At 37.6% G+C, this 22437-nt stretch overlaps 1 protein-coding gene across 1 annotated transcript in view; it reads right to left on the bottom strand.

Moving 5' to 3' along the window:
* Positions 1-8363: 8363 nt before the first annotated feature.
* The window catches only part of LOC149847066 (histone deacetylase 9), a 38385-nt gene continuing 24311 nt past the window's right edge, over positions 8364-22437 (bottom strand). Inside the window, exons 7-14 of the mRNA XM_089998280.1 lie at positions 11430-11522; positions 11205-11313; positions 10978-11027; positions 10646-10736; positions 10400-10470; positions 10204-10302; positions 9796-9862; positions 8364-8861 (exon numbers count right to left, since the gene is read on the bottom strand). Coding sequence (XP_089854406.1) covers positions 8773-8861; positions 9796-9862; positions 10204-10302; positions 10400-10470; positions 10646-10736; positions 10978-11027; positions 11205-11313; positions 11430-11522 — 669 coding nt within the window. The 3' untranslated portion in view covers positions 8364-8772. The remainder of the gene's footprint in view (positions 8862-9795; positions 9863-10203; positions 10303-10399; positions 10471-10645; positions 10737-10977; positions 11028-11204; positions 11314-11429; positions 11523-22437) is intronic.

Below are 22437 nucleotides of genomic sequence, written 5' to 3'. Positions count from 1 at the left end.
AACCCCCAATGATGTGGTAAAAGGAGGATATTAGGGAAAACAGTGAGTAGGGATTCCTTGGTGGCTTTATTAGAGGGGACCCAAAGACAAAAAGAAGTTTTGTTTCTTCTACAATGTTTCAAAGAAGATAATCCTGCAGAAAGAGGCCATTTTCCAACCAGATTGCATTAGAAAATGGCTCCCTTGAGGTTGTTGAGGTTGAGATGAAGCTTAGAAGCAGACTCCATATTGCATTAGACCAAGAGGAAAGTGCGCCACAAAAGTACTTTCTCCCAAGCAATGTTGCTCTCATATATTCTATTTAGCAGTCCACAAGGATAATGTTTTCTTCTCGAAACAAGAATACTGGGGGTTTAAATCCCTCTCTATCTGCAAGGTCATAAGTTCTCTCTTGCGTTATCTATAGAAAAGAATGAATCGGATTGACGGAGTGGATGGATGGAATGGGTAGATTGTAACACCCTGAATTTTTTGACCCCATATTATTACTGTGAAATTATTAATCGCCTGCGAACCTTTGCTTTGAATTTAGTATTTAATATTTTAGAATATTGGTTCTTCTTTGTATTTGGATTGTATTAGTTTTAGCCAAAGGTTAGAATCGGAATTTTTGAGCAAAGAGATATATGTGAAAGCATACTTTGTGATTTTTGAGTTTATGGTTGTGTGTATATCAAAATTTTGATGAAAAATGGTTTTCATTTCGTCAAAAACAAAGTTGAAATGCATTTGAAGTAAGCTCGACAAGTTTCGAGACTTTAGGAGTCGACTCCTCTTAGGAAGAGTCGACCCCTACTCACGAGACACTTTATAGAAAGCCTAGGAGTCGACTCTGCTAACTAGGAGTCAACCCATGTTCACAAATCTAAGAGAATTTGGGCCTAGAGGATCGACCTTGGTTGTTGGGAAACAACCCATGCAGGTCGAGATTGGATATGAACGTCAGATCCAACCTAGATCCGAGTCTCTCCCCTTCCCAAACCCGCACATGGGTTTATACCCATGGTTTTTCAAGGAGTTACCAAGTGTTAAAATGTTTTTTAACACTTGGTAGCTTGTGTTTTTCAATTGGCAACACATGCCCTCCCCTTCTCACCCCATATAAAGAGGTCTTTCCCTCTTTGAATACGCATCTCATCCTCCCTCTCTCTAATATCTAAATCTTTATTGCTCTCTCTCATGGTGGGTCGATGGCCAACCTCCTTGAGTTCTCTTTGGTGGAGCTTTTGCCATGATGTTGGTGCTTGGTGAAAATCGTAGGCCAAGGTTGTGCTTAGTTGGGGTGATTTTCAAGTATGATCTTGTACTCTTCCTTTCCCTTGACAGTATGCAGCATATGGGGAGTATTTTGCATATTTTAGGAATTGTGGTTGGAGTAAATCGAGTAATGGAAGAATAGCATGGTTAAATCTTATGTTTTCATGCTTTGTTCATGGGGATTTTTGCAATTGAAGTGAATGATGATTTTCCTATTTGATAAAACCTTAATATAATATGAAATCCCGTATTGGAATTATGTTTTGGAACAAATTAGGAAGATTTATGTGTTTCAGTTTGTGATAATAAAATGCAGTTTAGGTCACCTCTGGGATCGACCCTCAGCCTTCAAAATTGACTTCTGAGTCTAATCTTCAGTTCTGTATCTCAAGTGTTGACACACAGATTTGGAGAGTCGATACCCTCAAGTTTTAATGCCTTTCTGTTATGTCTCAAGTGTTAACACCCAGTTTTGAGAGTCGACACCTCTCTTATTTTGTGCCTTTAGGTGTTGACACCAGTTTTGAGAGTCGGCACCTCTCTATTTTGTATCTCGAGTGTCGACAAGCAGATTTGGATAGTCAACACCCTTAAGTTTTAACGCCTTTCTGTTATGTCTCATATGTCGACACCCAGTTTTAAGAGTCGACACCTAACTTGGAGAGTCGACACCTCTCTATTTTGTATCCTGAGCGACACCCAGATTTGGAGAGTCAACACCCTCGAGTTCTGACTGTTGAACATGTTTTGTTGGCCTAAGGGTTGACCCTTGTATCTGAAGGGTCGACTTCTGCAAGCTTGGGTTGACCCCTTTCTTATAAAGAGTCAAGCCCTATAGGAAAAAGTCAACTCTATTTAATTAAAGAGTTGACCCTTCCGGTGGGTGAGTCAACCCCTGCAATGCAAAGTTGACCTTGGCTTATTAAAAGTCGATTCCTGCAACACCTGAGTCGACCCCTGATGTGATATGGCTGGTGGGACCTCCTCTAACTGGTGTGATCAAGGTTTATGCTTGGGTTGACCCTAGAATCAGATGGTCGAGTCCTCTTATTGTTATTGATTAGATTTACTCCTTTGTTATTAAATGCATCTCCACCTACTATTATTAAATGAATGCCTTACTCTTACGATTGAATGAATCTCCTCCTTTTGTTATGGAACGATTGGACTCTTTTGAGGGTCGACTTCTCCGTTATGCTTTTTTATATGGAATCAATCATTATTGAATCATGTGATCTTTGATCTATATGAGATGGATACGAGGTGTTGGAACCAAAGAACTTGGTTGTGCAATCAATTGCAATAAGTGTTTTGGTATTGAGGAGCATGGGCTCGTATGATCGGGTCTTATCCCATATGTGGCTGATTGAGAATTGAATATTGATATGTTTTACTGAGTAGGTAATTTGGGTTGACCTTTGTGTTAACTACTATTGTGTGTTCCTCATTTTGATCCAGACCCAAGTACCAGTATGGTAATTAGTTGTCCGTACTTGAGAGTATGTAGACGTAATTATGATTGTAGCTCATACCTAAAGGGTATTGGAGCATTGGTCGTGAGAGTCACTACCAAGAAGGTACAATGTGTGATTGGTTGTATATTATTTTGTTTCATGGCGGTAGTTGTGTCTTGGCCAAGACCCTGGCACCGTGATGGTGAGATATGTGGAGTGTTAGCTCAAGTTATCCAAACTACGAGAATGATATACATTGATGAATGTTATTTGATAGTTATGATCTTATGACAATTGGAATATGCCATTGAATGCTAGTGAACCTGTGTTGGATACCAAATGAAATTCCACTAGAGGGGGGGTGAATAGTGAAATATGATAATGATCGATAAAATAAAATAATTAAGCAATAAGGCACAACACATAAAACACAGAAGTTATACTGGTTCGGTCAATATCCAGACCTACATCCAGTCCCCAAGCAAACCACTTGAGATTCCACTATAACATCCGAGTTACCGGATAAATAGTACAACACCCTCTTCCCAAGAGGTCTTCTTCTCTCAACAGAGAAGGGCAACACCCTCTTCCCAAGAGGTCTTCTTCTCTCAACAGAGAAGGGCAACACCCTCTTTCACAGAGGTCTACTTCTTTAAACAAAGAAGGAGTACAGTGAATAAACAGAGTTACAATACTTCCTATAGAACCTTCAGAATGATATGAATGCACGAATGAAGGATTCTAAGAATGTTCTGTTTGTCACTCAGAGGATACTCTTTGTCAAAGAGCTGGACTTGACTTTTTCTCTTTTCTTTCTTTTTCTTTTTCTCTTTCTTTTTCAAGGCTCTCTTTTCAAATCACGAATAGAATATTTTTCTCTTTGTAAGCTCACACGTCTATTTCATTCCTCTCGTTTGAATAGTTTATGTGTGTGTGTTTATATAGCTTATAAAAAGTAGTCGTTACATTTTGGAATTGTAACTTTTTGAAATATGAAATGTTATGTCTTTTCAAAAATATCTTTTAGAGAAGATCGAGAATGCCTTTTTCCAGAAGAGTAAGATAGAGGGTACACTAGTCGTTGTAGTGTTTTAGGTAATACATATTTTATGTAAAAAGTCTATTTCTTACAATAGTACATTTGAACGTTGGGTTGTAGTTTTGTCTTTATTCTAATTAATGATTTGAGGTACATTAGTACTTCTTTACTTTAAATGAGTGTAAGTACTATGAGTGCTTTGAGATATTTATTTGTACATAGTCATGTCAAGTGTATTCTTTATGTAGTGTATTTCAAAGTCTTCAGAGAGAATAAGGACCAAAAAGAAGGTCGACATTCTTTGGGAAGGATATTTAGAAAGGATTTGTTACAGAAGGCATTTAATGCTTTGTAGAGAGAATGATGACTTCAAGTAAGTCGACATTCTATGGTTATGAGAAAAAGTAACTATAGTTCTTTTAAAACCATATTTTATTTGTTTTTCTTATGTGTAGCCGATTTATGTTTTTGTCTTCTTTTTGTATTTAAGAAACATTCCATTAGAGAAGATAACTAAGGTCTTTTCAAAAACATATTTTATTTGTTTTTCTTATGTAGTCGATTTTATGTTTTTGTCTTCTTCTTATATTAAAAAAATATTTCATTAAAGAAGATAACTAAAGTCTTTTCAAAAACATATTTTATTTGTTTTCTCCATGTAGTCGATGTTATGTTTTTGTCTTTTTCCTACATTCCTTTTTTTCATGTTGTCTTGTATATAGTGTAAGGTACAATGATTATATGACAAAAAGTCTTTTTCATAAAAGGTTGTAAGAAGGTACAATTATTATATGACAAAATATCTTTTTCATAAAAGGTTGTATGAAGGTACACTTATTGGTTTTCAAAAAAAAGAAGCTTTTTGAAACTATCGTATACTTTTATGATATAGTATGTATGAATGAGTATGTAATATGCAAAATGCAAGTTCCTGAAGGTTCTGTTACATATGACTTTAAAGAGAAAAAAAATCTTCATCTTGAGGTAGCCGATTTCTTCATTTGAGCTTTAGGAAAGCATGGCTCATCAAGCTTTTTCTTCAAGGAGTATGATTGCACCATAGTTGTACTTGAACAGGAAGTCTTCATCCTTATTGGGTGAGATATCCTTGCATCAAATACTCGTTAGATTTAAGGCAAAACATATTCAGTCATAAGATAACATTATTTCAAGAGAACATATTATCATATCATACAAAATCAAATAAGACAGTGTATCATATTATGTGACATCAAAACCGAATTTCTCAACAATTTTGTCTTGGACTATGATGATCTACACTCACGTTATGATCATATGATTTTGAAAGACTATCTTTGTGTGATACTTAGAATTAGAGATTTGACTATGAGAGGCTTTCCAATCATGAATGCTTGTATGCTTGTCTTGTGATGCGGGTTGAATGTTAGATCATACTATGACATTGTTGTTTGTCATACCCCATTACTTCAACTGATTTTCATGTGCTTAGTAGACAGGCGAAGGGTGCCGCATGAAGGACTCATGGACTTCTGCCGATTGGACTTGGGACGGCTTTTGAGAATTGTGTTGGTGTTGGTGTTGGTTTTGGTACTTTGTTTAAAATAGATGATGTGTTCTATAATGAATAAATAAATGTATTTTTATGCCAAAACCTGGTATATTGCAATATTGGTTTGCAAATGATGTTTTGTCAAACTTTTGTCTTGAATGTAACCCGCCCGAGGTTTTGAACCTTGTTTGTAAATGTTTTCACGGTTGTTTTTAAATATAAAAGAAAAGTTTTAATTTTTACGTGTTTTCAAAAGGGTTAAAATTTTGGTGGTGTTACATAGATGGGGGAGGTTCTGGTGACTAGGCCGTATCTCGCAGTTGCAACAAGCACAAGGGGACAGTTCTTTTATTCCTGAGGGACCTTCCCACTACTTCGAAGGCTCCTTTCATCTGAAGAACAAGCACAAGGGGACAGTTCTTTTATTCCTGAGGGACCTTCCCACTACTTGGAAGGCTCCATCCTTTCATCTGAAGAAGACCTTTTCTCTCCACACAGAGGAGGAGAAATAGATGGAGCAGTGCCTCGTCCCCTACTTGTACTCAGAACCACATTAAGTTAGTGTTACTTAACCTTTAGGTTAATGAGCTACTAGTTGTTTAGGCAGGAAGGAAGAAAAGACCAATTCTATTGGATATATCTTTTCTTTCTCCTAGTAAGCAATTTATAGTGCTCTATAAGTTTGCTTTTCCTTTGAAAAAGGTCATGTAATAGTTAGCTACTTCTTTTTTAAAAGGGTACGGGCTTGGGCCTTGATCCTTTCTGGTGTTTAGCTATTTCCATTCTAATTATGACAACGTTTGTGTTTCTCATGATAGACGGGCTATAGGGTATAGGTTCAAAGGTGTCGAACAATTCTTCATTTTGCCAACAACAGGCATAGGGAGAAGAAAGGACGGAAGCCAAGAAATTGGCATACCGCTATGTCCTGATTTGATAAGGACCAGCCTACCTGCGCTCAATAACAAATTCCCTTTCCACTATGAGAGTCAGAAAAGTTATTGTATTGGTGAGATAGTATGGGTGACATCCCTTGCTATCTCACTTTGGCACTGGAATGGCTCTTTACTACTTGCTCGCTTTGCTCATTCATAGCATGTCACAAGCGCCAGGCGAGGGAGAGATTCCCTACTGCGAGGGGAACACCTTGCTAGCCGGCGGCCTTATAGAGATTAGGCCTTTTGCCAAAGCCAACTAAGTCAAACCCACTAGTGGAGTTCTCACCCAGCCATAAGAAGACAGAACGCCCTCGCAGAGCAGCTCTCTCCCTTAGCAGCGAGCGAACCTACAACTGCTACGATGCCTACAAATGAGAGCCTACACATTTACAGCCTAACCTACTGCAGATCACGCCGAAACTAGTCGATAGCTCTTTGCAAAGCCAGGAGCTCCAGTAGCAGAGGTTTCTGTTGGCCCTGTGCTAATCGTGGTTCACCATGCCAGTAGACCGAGTTCTAGTTCCACCTCATGAAGGATAGAGACTCACCCAGATCGAGATCAAGGAAGACCCCCCACTTGAACCATTGCCCATGACAAATCGAAGACCCAAAAACTCGGAATCCTGGAGGAGGGGGCCGTGGCCGCAGGAGAGGTCGTGGTAGAAGTTCGGGGTGAACCCCGAAAGTGCTTGTATTGTGGTAAGCCAAATCATACTCGAGAGACATGTTGAGATTTGCATGGTCGACCTGCAGGCGAAAGTGGTAAAGTCTTAGCTGAATCATTCCACTTATCCCAAACAACCATGTAGATTTGCTAAAACCACAAATTTTGGAGATTCCGTAACTGCATCCTTGGCTATCATCACCGACTGGAAGAGTCCAAACAGGGCCTAAAATCCGTTGAATTAAAGAAGTCGTGAGTGATGCGCTGACTCTGAGAAACACATGCACATCAAGATAAGACGATGTCCTTCGACCACGAAGCACAGAGAATTAAGAACAACCAACAGGTTAAGGGCAACTCTGAGGAAGGTACAGTTTGAGTTTACAGATTATAGTGAGTTCTCTTCTCGGGGACCAACCAATAACGGAGGAGGGTTTTGGCATAGTGGGGTGGGGCCTATGATTCACACTATGGTATTACCATTTCCTGTGCAAGGTATCGTATACCATTTTGTGGCATGACCATAGACTAGGGTTCGCTTGATTCATTCTCATGGAAGGAAAAGGCCTTTCAGTAAAAAGAACATGGATTTCTAAAAGAATTCTCTCGGCTCAGCCTTCCCATGATAATGTTTTCATATGAGGGAGGTATGGAAAGATTTGCACGTAAAAAGTGATATATAGCGGAAAAAACTGTGGCCCACTTTTCTTTTCTTTTTTTATAGGCAAGCTGGGGTTAGGCAGACCGGCACCGGTTACACAAGGTACCATTGAATTTTGAACTTGCAACGTCCCAACACATGCACTAACAGCTCCTACAAAACAAGCTGAGCCCCCGGTGGCCCACTTGTGTCAGCATGACACTTTCCCACCATGTTGATTTGATGTTTGTTTCACTCTGGGAAGAAGTAAAAGAGAGATGTCAGCTCAGCAATTTCTCATGAAAATTGCATGGAACAAACAAGGTAGCCTGTGTTTGAGGGCCTCGGACCTCAAAACTGAGGGATCTATTTTGAGATGCTCAGTTCTGACAGCCGACAATCTCTGGCCCAACCCCTAGGTCAGGCTAGAGATCCTCCGGTTTCCCTTGTATCTGAGATCCTCAAAAAGTGAGGATCTCAGATACAGCATCAGGACCTCAGATCTTGATGTGAGGCCCATGCGGAATCATCAATTGGCCTAAGCAACATCAGATCCTCGGATCTGAAACCAAGGCTGTCAAATGCAACCTCATCATCTTGGTGCATTCGGAGGGCAGCAAGAACGACTGTCATTAGACCTACCTACTTCCCCTCCTTTTTTTCAAGACCAGGGAGAAGAAATTTTTTCACTCTTGCTGTGTTTTCTCCACAGAAATAGAGGAATTGGGTAAGCTTGGTTATTATGGCTGGCCTTTTTCCCTGCCAAGATACAAATGAATTTTGACTTGGTGAAGGAATTGCAGCACATTTCTAACCAATACCACAAAATCCAAACACAGCCTACAGTCCAACCACAAAGGGCGGCCTCATTGGTATTATAAATTACACGTTTTTTATCCATAAAACTTTCATTTTACAAGCAATAATCTCCCTAGGAGAGAGACTTGGCATGCCCTACACTTTCGGGTTCTGTTCCATGTATAAATCATCACATTAGGAGGACCTTGCAATAAAATAGGAAAATCTTCATATAAATTGGAAGCAGGACTGGAATATACATTGAAAAATAAGTCCATGAAACCCAAGCATGCACTTCATGGGAAATGTTGGCCCTTCTGCCCTTGAATCTGCTCCTCGTCTTTCATGGAAAATAAAAACCTCCAAAAACTCGACATTTCATTCATACCAAACAAGCTTCCTGCCTTTGGCTGACATGATACAAGCAAATCATATGCAACTCCGTCAATTGCTACAAGCCATCTTCCATGTTGTGATCTTGGTCGTTATCACCATCATAGTACTCATCGTCCCTCTGGATTTGTTTGTCTCTTGTGTGCTCTAGATATGAATAACAATAATTATAATTACTAAAAGCAGAAATCCAAGACCAGCAAGGACTAAAGTATCTAAAGCAACATCAATCTCACCAGGGATGGGTGACTTGGACCAACTTCATGCAACTAACAGACAGCTTGAAACAAATAGAATGGGGTCCAAATATGTTACTGGAGAGAGAGAGAGAGAGAGAGAGATTCCTAGTGCCCCTTCAATCCTGCATAAATGCCAGCCATAGCACCAGGATTGGTCTTAAAGACGTTCTTAGAATTGGTGTTAAACAAGGCAGTAGAAAACCGGGATCAGATGAGATAGCTGGATGGTGAGGTCGCATTACCATAACTGATGGATTCCAGGTTCAATTGTCACAGTGTTAACTCTTAGCTTGACTATTAAAAAACTAATAATAACAGAAAACCAATTTTGTACTGGGACAACTTGTGTGAAGGCTGCAAGTAGGACAGATATCTGCCCTCTCCAATTTCCTTTTTCCCCTGGGTACAGATCCAGATGGTTTGTATATGAATGCTAGACATACTGTCAACCTAGATCTTTTTTTGAGAAGGCATACCGTCAACCTAGATCAGGATGGGCTTATATCAGATTACTGAGAGGAGCCAGCCCAAACCAAAAATACTAATACATACTGGTCAGACTTGAATCAGAGCTGGACTTCAATCCATAAGCTAATCCAATCTTCCTCATTGATTGAACTTCATTGCAGCCATTAACGTGTCGATGTGCATCACTGCTACATGGCAGAATCATCAAAAGCAACAAGTACTTTGACTAGCTTGATTACAGGGTTGAGCCAAGATTAATAATATGTGTGACTACATTGAGAATCACAGTTTTTTCCAGCATAGGTACACCAATTAAAGGCATTTATGGTAAGAATTCAAAAAAAAAAATGAAGTGCAATCTGAATATCACTTACGGTCAACTCGTTCATCAGGATTCTGTTCATCCTCGTCAAAATCTGGAATATAGAAATCAGGGGGAACCTGGCAATAATAGTAAGAAATGAAAAACAGTCAGAAGGTTGAAATGCATCTATTTTGTAAACTGCAAAAATTATGAAATTGAGACATCATAGAGCATTAAGCACCATATTTTCAAGTTTGGTTCTCAAAATATATGGATGCCAATTAAAATAGAATCTCATGAGTTTCTGCTCATAACAACCACCCTCAACAATGGAGGGCACTGGCTATGGTTTCTATGCCTCCACATCCCTAAGCTCAAGTCCACAAGGTCACTAGATTGAGCTTATGCCTCAGTTTCAATAAATATTTACTACAGGCCTTCAAACTTCATACAGAAGAAATAAGCAGAGCAATCTTACTTCCTGCATCTGAACTCCAGGAGCATGTTGTACGCAACGCAAGTTTTCCAGTACTTGCATTTTGATGGTGCCCAGATACGACTTACTGTTCAAGTTTTCCTGAGAATTGGACAAAACATGACACACATACCTAGTCGATAGCAAAGAAGATAGAACATCCAAGCAGAAACTTGATTAAAAATTTGGAATATCATACTATATTGCCATGTTGAATCTTCAACGAATAATCTGGAGCAAAGTACTTAATATATTCGTTATCCGGAATCTCTGCAAGAAAAAAGCAGAAAAATAAATCATGGAATGCGGATTCAGAAAATTCAGCATTGCACACATTGTAGCTAAAGGAATTAAGAAATATCTTGCAGCCATAGGCATGTTTGAGTTGGGACAGAAACAGGATAAAAGGAAGATTTGTTATGAAGTATAACAATAAAGTTGTTACCATTGGGAAGCTCAGTGTCTAACAGGGCTCCTGTTTCTACTGCCCAGCAACGTGAAACATTTTCCTTTGTGTATCCTCCACCTCCAGTAACCTGAAAAAAGAGAGGAAAGTAGAGATATACGACTTCAAAAAGCATCTAGATGCTTATGATTGTCAAAAACATTGTCCACTTGCTGCATCTCAACCCAAGATGCTTGTGCTGCCTGACCCTTAAGTTTGTGCGACAAGCCTACTAGGATCATGTCTTGGATCCCCAGTCAGGCCTTTAATTCCACACAAGCTAGTAACTAGAGAAGGATGAAGAAATGTTCACATGCACAAAGAGAACTCACCAATAGGGGCAAGTTGAACTTCTTCACGAACCTCACACATTCGGTGTGGCCTATATGCAGATGGATATGGTTAGACATTAGGAATCATATGCACAACAAACTAATTGAATAAAAAATTATCCAGCTTATGTTCATAAAACCAATAACATTTTTCCAGTCAAGCCTTGGAAAGGGTGCTCTTTCAAGGCAAATGGTGGAAAGATATTCAATTACTAGAAGACTAGCACCATCAATGGAAAGATTGAAGCATCCCAAGCGATCCCCCGCAAGCGAATCAGCCCCACATTGGAGAACTATCACACCTGGTTGATACGTTTCTACGACCTTGGCAATAATCTACAGAAGTACACAGACAAATCAACTGATCCAGTCTGAAGATCAATACAGATATCTATAATGCAGATCATAACATCATAAAAACCATAAATTTAGGCAATTGAGCAGCAACTCACTGTCTTGAAGAGACGAGTAAAACTAGAATCATCTATTCCGTCTTTGAGGGGTACATTAATTGCATAATACATTCCTTCTCTCCCTCCTATATCCTTTGAAACAAAGATAATGAATTAAACTAAAATTTTTGATAACTGATTCACATGAAAGATCAAATTCAAAGAAGATAATCACTGAGAACATGACAAACTTAGAGGATGAAAAAGCAAATGAACTGGCAGCCTTTGTTACAGCTGTTTCTAATCTGATAAAGAAAGGGTGATGACACAACTGCAGGAGAAAGATATGAATAATGAAGAAAGTGCAGCCTGCTTTATTTGAAGATAAAAAACATTGAAAAGCCCAATAGGTAACAGAAAACGTATTTAAGAATCATAGATGTGTCATGTGGACCATGAAACATTATGTTCAAGAAATAAGTTGCCCGGAAGTCACTTTATGAACCACTAAGCTTCAAATAACTACTATTGGAAAACATTACAGAAATGGGCACAGAGAAATTTTGAATACCTATTAGTAGAATGATTATGGACAAGTTGCAGCTCTAGCAGTAGATCTACTGTTTACTTAGTGTGAAAGCTATGGGCATGATTCTTCCAGGTAATCATTTTCTATTATTCGATTAAGAGCTTGAGGACTGATTTTTTAAATTTGTAGTTGAACTTGGATGAAAAGTTTACCTCTTGGCCTTCTCAAAACACTATGAAGATTTTGTTTAGCTTAAAGAATTGCTTTTTGTTATATTCTGTTTTATGTGGAGGCAGACTATCTCCTCTATTTGGATTATGCTTATAAAAGTATTCATGGAAAATTCTCAATGGTGTTCTCTTCGTAGAGTGATCGCCTTTCCTTTCCCCGGTGTGTTGACAATAGAATCATTTGACTTCTAAAGTCAAGTGCAAATGAACATGGGAAGTACAAATAGATGGCCAGTTTCTAAGGAAAGGAGTAGGAAGTAATGAAAGCAATAACCTAAATAATGAAATTGAAACAGGTTAGAAAACATGCATGCACAAAACTATATAGAATAAAGATTGGCACGAAATGCATTTCTAACAAACAAATACATTTTGGACAAATTTTAGACTTTTAACTTGACTACTACACTGCCTCTATGCTAAAGTACAGAAATGGCCTTATAAATACAGAAAAAATACATATGATACAATGTATGATGCATATCTCAACAAATACATACCTATGTACATTCATTCATGTGTGCATAAGTACATTCACAAAACTATGTAGAATAAAGATGGGCACATATATACCTATGTACAAATGTACATTCATGCATGTGCATATACGTACCCATATACATATATAGGACATATATTTGTTATGGCTGTGCCTAGCCTTTTTTATTTTCTTTACTCTTTGTTCTTTTTGTTAAATTCAACACACAACAGATGAGATCTAAATGGTCCATTCAGAGGGGAACAACATTTGGATCACCGGATTCTGACATGTAAGAAGGTTTTTCCAGTGAATCAAAAATTGATGGCCATAAATCAGACAATTAACAAATAGTCATTAATCCATTCATCTTACTGCAGTACCATTCTCAACCCCAAGTTAAGTTGTAAAAATATATATATATATATATATATATATATATATATATATATATATATATATATATATATATATATATATATTGTTTCATATTGTACATATATACATATAAATTCATGTATATATATATAATGATTTAATAGGTAATACCCTCTAAGGGTATTTTTGTCATTTCACAACATTGTAATAGGTTGTGCCCATTAGGGGTACTTTAGTTCTTTTACTTTTTTTTTGTCCTTTTCTATTTTTACAGGGACTATTTGGTCAAAGACCAAATAGATGAAAAAGTGTATTATGGGATATTAGGACCCGACCCGGGTCCATTGTATGTAGAGTCTGGTTACTAAGGACCCGAGTCATGTACAGGTTTATTTTGTTTATTTCGGGTCTGGACATTGCACCAGACCCGGATCCATACTATTCTTTTAAACGTATTAATACAAAGTTTAGGTCACGATTTCATTAGTTGAAATCGTGACAGCCGCAGCCTCTTCTTCTTCATCTTCTTCTGTTCTCTCTCTCTCCTTTCTCAATACAGGTACCAGAGGAGATTCTAACATGGTATTAGAGCTGAGATCCATCTGAGGGCTGAAGAGGCTTCCGAAAAGGTGCAACGGCCAGAGGTTTGAGGTCCTTCGTCTCTTGTCTTCTACTCTTCTTCATTTTTTTCTTCTCTCTATCTCTCATTCCACCATCTCTTTTCTAAATTTTTGGTGTATTCACGTCTCACGTGGACCTAACATTCACGTGGGTCTACGATTTACGTGAACTCTGTTCACGTAAAGCACTGTGCAAAAAAAAAGGAAAAAGGGGTAATTCTATTTCACGTGAATCGCTGAAATCGATTCACGTGAAACACAGAAACGATCCCTTTTCTTTTTCATCTGACATTATCTGATCTAGTGCACCAGATCTGTCTCTCTTTACCAATCTCCTCTACGCATCTACTCAAAGTATCCAGATCTGATGCAACTCCACCATCAGATCTGGATATCAAGTTCTTTGCTGTGTGACAGTTTTCTTTTTTGATTCTCTTTTTCCTTCCAAGTTGCTGTCACAGTTGGAACACAATTTTTTTTTCTAATTCTCTTTTCTTTCCAAGTTGCTGTGACAGTTGGAATTCACTACCTTTGCCTAAAAATACATCTAGATCAATACTTTATTCAACGTGTGAAAAGGATTTTCATCACGTTAATCTCAAATCTTGCAAGAGTGTAAGGGAAAGCTCAGGTCTGATTCTCTTCTAAATCTGACAGTCTGCGACCTCCACTTTAAAGCCGCAAAAAAAAGGGGGGGAAGACTGAGCACTCTGTGAACACTCTTGTTAAATTTTCTTTCTCCATGGATTCTTATTCTTCTCAATCGAGTCTTTCTTCAAGCTTTCTCAATCAACTCGTTTCTGAAAAGTTGAATACCTCAAACATCTTGATTTGGAAGAGACAAATCATTCCTTTTATAAGGAGCGAAGGTCTCTTAGGTCACCTGGATGGAACCACTCCAGTCCCACTAAAATTTGTTACGAGAAGAGAAAGATGATAAAGGAGTGAGTTCAATTGTGTATGTCAAAAATGCAGTATACCTTAACTGAAAAAGAAAAGATCAATCGGTAGTTGCATATATCACTTCTACCTTGTCTAAAGAGGTTCTTGTTGCTATTCCTGACAATTGTACAGCCCTACAACTTTGAGAGAGGTTGGTTCAGACGTATTCACAGGTTTCACAGGCGAGGATGGTTTTTCTCAAGAGGGAATTTCAGTTGCTGAGAAAAAATTCCATGACCATCATGGAGTATCTGAACAAGATGAAGACCATCACAAACCAACTTGCAGTTATAGGATGTGCGGTAAGTGACAGTGATATGGTACAACAAACTCTGAGTGGATTGGGATCTGACTACAATATGATCGTCACTTCACTGTTGTGTCTGCCTGCCCTTCCTACCTTTAATGAGTTACAAGCTAAATTAATTCAGTACGAAATGACTCTGAAAGGTTTTTCTGAAGAAACTCATGTTCATACAAATTCCCAAGAAGTTTTTGCCACAGGAGTGACTTATGGTCGAGGACGAGAGGGGCAATGGCGAAGTGGACACGGAGGACGTGGTTTGCTTCTCACTCCAAATATGTTGACTCATGCACAGGGACAAAGACCCATTCCCACTTGCTTCCTTTGTAACAAAAGGAGGCATATCAAGGCGAATTGTTGGCACAATCCAGAAAATAAAGGAAAGGCTCCACAGAAAAAAGTCCATCAATATCAGAGATAGTGGAGAGATTAAAGATCTGCTGATATCTGCCTTGTCAGAATTGAAATTTAAGCAGAATGATCAAGCCATTTGGTTTGTCGACTCAGGAGCAGCAACTCATGTGACATGTGATGTAGGTAAACTTTCTAACCCTATTCCTTATTTTGGCAAAAATAAGATTGTCACTGGCGATGGATCCCACCATCCTGTTTTTTATGTTGGAAAAACTGTCATTCCCATGTCACATTCTACTCTTGAACTTTCTGATGTCCTTCGTGCTCCCAATATCAAGAAAAATATTGTCTTTGTTTCCAAACTTATTTATGGTAATCATGCTTCAGTTGAATTCACTCCCTTCTCTGTACAGGTCAAGGACCTACGCACGAGGAAAACATTCGTTGAAGAAAAGAGACGAGGCAATATGTATGTCTTTGAAGAAACTCCATGTCAGTCAGTCTGCCCTGCTTATCTGGATTCAAAGTCTTAATTAGAGTCGTGTTCCTTCTCTTCTGTAAACGTTTTTAGTATTTCTCAATGCAATAAGTCTTTCTTATGTCATAGTCGATTAGGACATTGTGGGAGTCATTTTATTAAGAAACTTGTCTTTAATAATCTCATTCCAAAAGAAAGTCTCAAAGGGAATGAGAAAAGTCATAAGTGTTCCAGTTGTCTTTTATGCAAAAGTCATGTATTGTCTTTTCATTACATTAATAAGAGAGCTTCGAAACCTTTTGAGATAATTTGTTTTGATGTATGGGGACCTGCCCCAGTTGTCTCTAGATCTGGGAGCAAATACTACCTAATCTTTGTTGATAGCTATTCTCGATACACTTGGATATATTTCATAAAAAATAAGTTAGAAGTTTTCCTTTTGTTTCAAAATTTTCTTTCCCTAGTAAAAAATCAATTCTCTGAGTCCATCCAATTTTTCCAATGTGATGGAAGTGGGGAGTTCTCATTTAGTGACTTTATTTCTTTTCTTCAAAATAACGAAATATGAAAAAGGGTGTCATGTCCACACACCCCTCAACAAAATGGGATTGCTGAGCGAAAACATAGGCATAGCGTTGAAAGCGCCATGAGTATGCTTCATGACAGTAACCTTCCCATTAATCTATGGACAAAAGCTTTTCTGGAAAATAAGTCTCCTTATTATTGTCTTTTTGGAGCTCACCCTAGTTATCATGATTTGCGTGCCTTCAGATGTGTTTGTTATGTGCACATTGACCAGTCCCTGAGAAATAAGTTTCAGGACAAGGCTCAAAAGTGTAGATTTGTGGGATACGCAGACGACTACAAATGATATAGGTGTTATGATCCAACCAACAGGCGCATCAAAATCTCAAGGAATGTTGTCTTCAATGAGCAAAATTTTGATCACAAAGCAGGCACAATGGATATGTCATCTAACACAACTGAAGTTTACTATCCTTGGCTGAATTCAGAACTTTTTGCTAGTTCCAATGAAGTTTGTCCTCCAGATTGTATGCAGCAAGAAGAAATGTTTGAGAACACTGGGACATCGGGATCACAGAATGAGGAAGAAGTACCATCATCCATACCGGGCAGATACAAGGGCATTTTCTACTCTAGATAGAGAACGACAACATCAAACCAAAATCATGCCTCAGCAGCCGATCCTACTTCCTCTCATGCTCTTGAAGTCAATAAATCAAATCACACACGACATCCTATTGATAGGTGGGTCAGCTATAACAACTTCTCCATGGATTTTCAACTCTTTTTAACTGCCCTCAATAAAGAAGATAAACCTATTATGTAATATCAGGCAGCCACTTCTACCAAATGGGTAGAAGCCATGAATGATGAAATGCAGGCCTTACACGAATGTGGAACCTGAGAAGTTGTTTTCAGACCACCTGACAAAAATGTTGTCGGATGCAAATGGGTCTACAAAATAAAGTATAAACCAGATGGAACCATTGAACGATACAATGGCAAGACTGGTGGCAAAAGGGTTTACCCAAGAAGCAGGGCAAGAATATGATGAGACCTTCAGCCCGGTGGTGAGGATGGGAACAATTCGAATTATTCTTTCCTTGGCTGTTGAACATGGATGGAAGCTGAGTCAGCTCGATGTAAAAAATGCATTCTTGCATGGAGATTTGAAGGAGGAAGTCTATATGGAACAACCCCCTGGATATCAAGAACAAAATTGTAAAACCCATGTGTGCAGGCTAAAGAGAGTTATCTATGGTCTAAAACAAGCATATCGTTCTTGGTTTGACAGCTTCTCGCTTGAGATTCAAACACCTGGGAAGTTGTTTCCAGACCACCTGACAAAAATGTTATCGGATGCAAATGGGTCTACAAAATAAAGTATAAACCAGATGGAACCATTGAACGATACAATGGCAAGACTGGTGGCAAAATGGTTCACCCAAGAAGCAGGGCAAGAATATGATGAGACCTTCAGCCCGGTGGTGAGGATGGGAACAATTCGAATTATTCTTTCCTTGGTTGTTGAACATGGATGAAAGCTGAGTCAGCTCGATGTGAAAAATGCATTCATGCATGGAGATTTGAAGGAGGAAGTCTATATGGAACAACCCACTGGATATCAAGAACAAAATTGTAAAACCCATGTGTGCAGGCTAAAGAGAGTTATCTATGGTCTAAAACAAGCATCTCGTTCTTGGTTTGACAGCTTCTCGCTTGAGATTCAAACACCTGGGAAGTTGTTTCCAGACCACCTGACAAAAATGTTATCGGATGCAAATGGGTCTACAAAATAAAGTATAAACCAGATGGAACCATTGAACGATACAATGGCAAGACTGGTGGCAAAATGGTTCACCCAAGAAGCAGGGCAAGAATATGATGAGACCTTCAGCCCGGTGGTGAGGATGGGAACAATTCGAATTATTCTTTCCTTGGTTGTTGAACATGGATGAAAGCTGAGTCAGCTCGATGTGAAAAATGCATTCATGCATGGAGATTTGAAGGAGGAAATCTATATGGAACAACCCCCTGGATATCAAGAACAAAATTGTAAAACCCATGTGTGCACGCTAAAGAGAGCTATCTATGGTCTAAAACAAGCATCTCGTTCTTGGTTTGACAACTTCTCGCTTGAGATTCAAAAACATGGATTTTCACATTCTCTACTGGATCACTCATTATTTATTTTTAGAAGTCAGAATGTGACCACTCTACTATTAATTTATGTTGACGACATTGTCATCACAGGAAACTCTTAAGCTCACATCAAAGAAGTAAAAGACTTACTAGGTCAGAGGTTCAAAATGAAAGATCTTGGTGTCCTGCGCTATTTTCTTGGTGTAGAAGTTGACAACTAGGCTCATGGCTTGACGCTCACTCAGCACAAATATACAGTCGATGTTCTCAGCAAGGCAGGTATAAAAGACTGCAAGCCTCTAGGAACTCCAAGTGTGCTTCACCAAAAACTTAGCACTCATGATGGAGATCTATGTGAGGATCCCACCAGGTATCGCAGTCTAATAGGGATGTTGCAGTATCTCACATTCACTTGTCCTGATATTGTTTATTCGGTCAATCAAGTGTCTCAGTTTATGCACGCACCTCGTACTGGACATATGGAAGCGGTTAAAAGGATTCTTAGATATCTGAAAGGAACCATTGGGGATGGATTGATATATTCACCACAGTCATACGACAAGGATGAGCATGCACTTACTATATATTGTGATGCAGACTGGGCAGGGGAACCTGATGAACGAAGATCTACATCAGGTTATTGTGTCTTTATTGGAAGAAATTTAGTCTCTTGGATTAGTAGAAAACAAAAGGTTGTCGCTAGGTCAAGCACTGAGGCTGAGTATAGATCTATGGTTGCCGCTACTGCCGAAGCCACATGGATCGGACATCTACTAACTAAAGTGGGAGAAAAGATCTCACACTCTATCTTACTATGTGACAATCAAAGTGCTCTCAACATGTCATTCAATCCAGTACATCACAGTCGTGCTAAGCATATTGAGATCGACCAACACTTTGTAAGACAAAAGGTAGAAGAAAAAGAGATCGAGCCCGAATTTGTCAATACTGAAAGACAAGTTGCAGACATATTTACAAAGGGCTTGATAAAGGATCGTTTTTTGATGCTTAAAGGCAAGTTGTTCACGGTCCAAAACCATGATCAACTTGAGGGGGGGTGAAAAAGTGTATTCTGGGATATTAGGACCCAACCCGGGTCCATTGTATGTACAGTCTAGTTACTAAGGACCCGAGTCATGTACAGGTTTATTTTGTTTATTTAGGGTCTAGACATTGCACCAGACCCGGATCCATACTATTCTTTTAAACGCATTAATACAAAGTTTAGGCACGATTTCATTAGTTGAAATTGTGACAGCCGCAGCCTCTTCTTCTTCATCCTCTTTTGTTCTCTCTCTCTCCATTCTCAATACAGGTACCAAAGGAGATTCTAACAATAGAGTTGTTGGGTTCTTTTTGGACTAGTCAACATAGAGTTGACTAGCCAATAAAGCTCTTAGAACAGTCCAACAACTCTATTTGAGACTACCTCTAGTGTATAAATAGGGGTGAACCCCCTTCTTGTTCTCCAATGTTCTTCTAAACCATTCTAACTCTCTCGGTGAGTATATTATGAATAAAATATTATTTATTTTATTCTTTTTGTTGTACTTTAATGCATGGTAATGCCCTTAGTGGTTGTTTGTATTGCCTATGTTGGCACCTTATATTATCCCATGGTGGATTTGTGCATGTGCACGTTGTGTTTGTGTTATCATAAGCCCTTTGTGGTTCTCGCTTTTGTTTTTTCGCATATTTCGTGACATGGTATCAGAGCGAGGGATTTTTTATCTTAGTATTTTGTTCGAGTTCGTGCTTAGAAAGAAAATTTTTGATTGATATGTATGGATTGGAATCGAGGCTCTCGTATTTTGGTGTGTATCTCTTGTTTAATTAAAAAAATGTATTTATAATATATATTTCCTTTCTTTTCTTTTCAAAATTTGTTTAAATTATTATGGTTATTTCTTGGGTATGTAAAATGTGTATTTTGAATCAATTGAAATTTGAGTTTTGTGAAATATTATTTTAATGGCTCTTGTGTTTGTTTCTTTTGACATTAACCCATAAGTAGTCTACTCTTGAGCTCCTTATGGTAAGTTCTCCATGTTATTATTATTTTTAATAAAAAAATATATAATTTTATGATTTCATGTACGTATATATATTTATCTTGGGTTTCTTAGACACCATTATGATTATTGGTGACTTTATGCACATGTCAAAGCATGTTCTTTGAATTCTATTTGGTGCTTTCATTAAGACGTGCTCATTAAGAATTTTTAAATTCTTGTATGTTTTATATCTTGAGTCATCATGATTTTAAGTTCATTAGTCATGTCATGGATGTTTTGTATGCTCTCATGAGATTGCTCTATCGGCATATCATCTCCATATTTATGTGTTGTAGACATATGTCTATACATGTTTTATATGTCATTAATGATTATGTGTCATTTCAAAATTGTTTTTGGTATTTTGGGTTGAAAAAATAAACATTTTGGGTATTGTTTTATGCTCTCAAATTAAATTGAAATTAGAGTTTTATCTTAAAAATCTTTTTTTTAAGTGAGCTATTGTTTTATTGGCTCTTGCGTAAGCATGATAACTCAAAATATGTTTGGGTATGTTAGTATCTTATGTAAAATCATGGTGTTTATATGCATTATCTTATGTGTTCCTTCATATTTTTTATGACTTTAACGTTATTAGATTATTGCATATACATGAATTTTGATCTCTTTGTGAGTATCAATGATTAGTTGTACTTGTGTATACTCTTGGTTTTCCATATGGTTCTTTAAAAATCTCTATATATGTTTTTTACCATCTTTAATGTTGTATGTCATTGTTCTCTCATAATAGACTTGCTTATATTGACCATGCATATGATTGCATCATTTGATATTGTGTTGTGCATATGATTGCACTATATTCATTTTAAAGTTTTCATCTACCTTTATTGGATTTGATTTGAAACTTTGTGTTTTTAAATTAGTTCTTATATATGAATTCACTTATTTGAAAACTGATTTCTGTGAGTATGTATTGCCTCCTTATGGCATTTGTTTTGTCCCTCACAGATTTTTATATGATGCCTCATTTATTTTTAGTCTTATTGTTGTTGAACCAGAGATGTTTGTAGGGGTGAGTTGTGTGCACCGCATTTTTTTGTCAGTTTAGATTGTCGGCTTATAATTTGGCACTAACTGGTGGTTGTTTGATCTATGGTTTTGTGGGTGTGTTGTATCACTTATTTGTTTATTTGGCCATTGTTATTATGGATGCTTATAATTATGTTTATTTGTGATGGCTATCTATTTTGAAACTATGGTGTTTCGAAAGATTGTTAAAATTTATAATTTTATTCTTCTTGATGACATTAGTTTGTTTTCATTCCAAGCTCTCTTATCTCGTGTGTTGTTGCTATTGTACCTCTCATCTAAGTGTCATTATATATAGACAAAAGATGTTTGTTCACACCTTCATATGTGTTTTTAGCTCATTGTTGGCATTGTGATTATACTCTTGATATAGTCGTTGATACACTTGATTTTTTAGTATCATTATATGTAGACAAGAGATGTTTATTTACACCTTCATATGTGATTTTAGTTCATCGTTGGCATTGTGATTATGCTCTTGTTTTAGTCACTGATACACTTATTTTGAGTGTCATTATATGTAGACAAGCATGTCTATGTGCTTGTTCTAGTCGATGATACACTTGAATTTTTAGGTTTGGAGGTCTAGTGAGGTGATTGCTTGTGGTGGTCGAACTATTGTTGAGATCTAAAAAATATCATTTCTTGATATTTATAGGATTTTTAAATCTCTTTATATCTTTTGCAAATTGGTGTTGATTTGCATATATCATTCTCTTTGTTACGTGGGATTTTTAAAATCTTTCCATAAAATTTTTACATTTTTACTACTTTTTTTCTTGTATGAAAAAATGTTTATCGATAAAATTTCATGCATTTCATTGTTTCTAATTGATTATCTTGTCCATGTTGTTGTATGCATAAATTCAATTAACTCCTCTTTTCTTGAGAGTTCTTTTTTGAAGTGATATACTTTATATGCATGTTGTTTTTAGTATAAATTGATGATTTGTTATATTTGAAGTGTTTTTCTAAAAATTTAGG

Source organism: Nuphar pumila, chromosome 2 (assembly GCF_984573655.1).
Source record: "Nuphar pumila chromosome 2, dmNupPumi1.hap1.1, whole genome shotgun sequence".
Classification (NCBI taxonomy): domain Eukaryota; kingdom Viridiplantae; phylum Streptophyta; class Magnoliopsida; order Nymphaeales; family Nymphaeaceae; genus Nuphar; species Nuphar pumila.
Note: the sequence above shows the minus strand (reverse complement) of the source record. Positions and strands in the feature narration are given on the sequence as shown.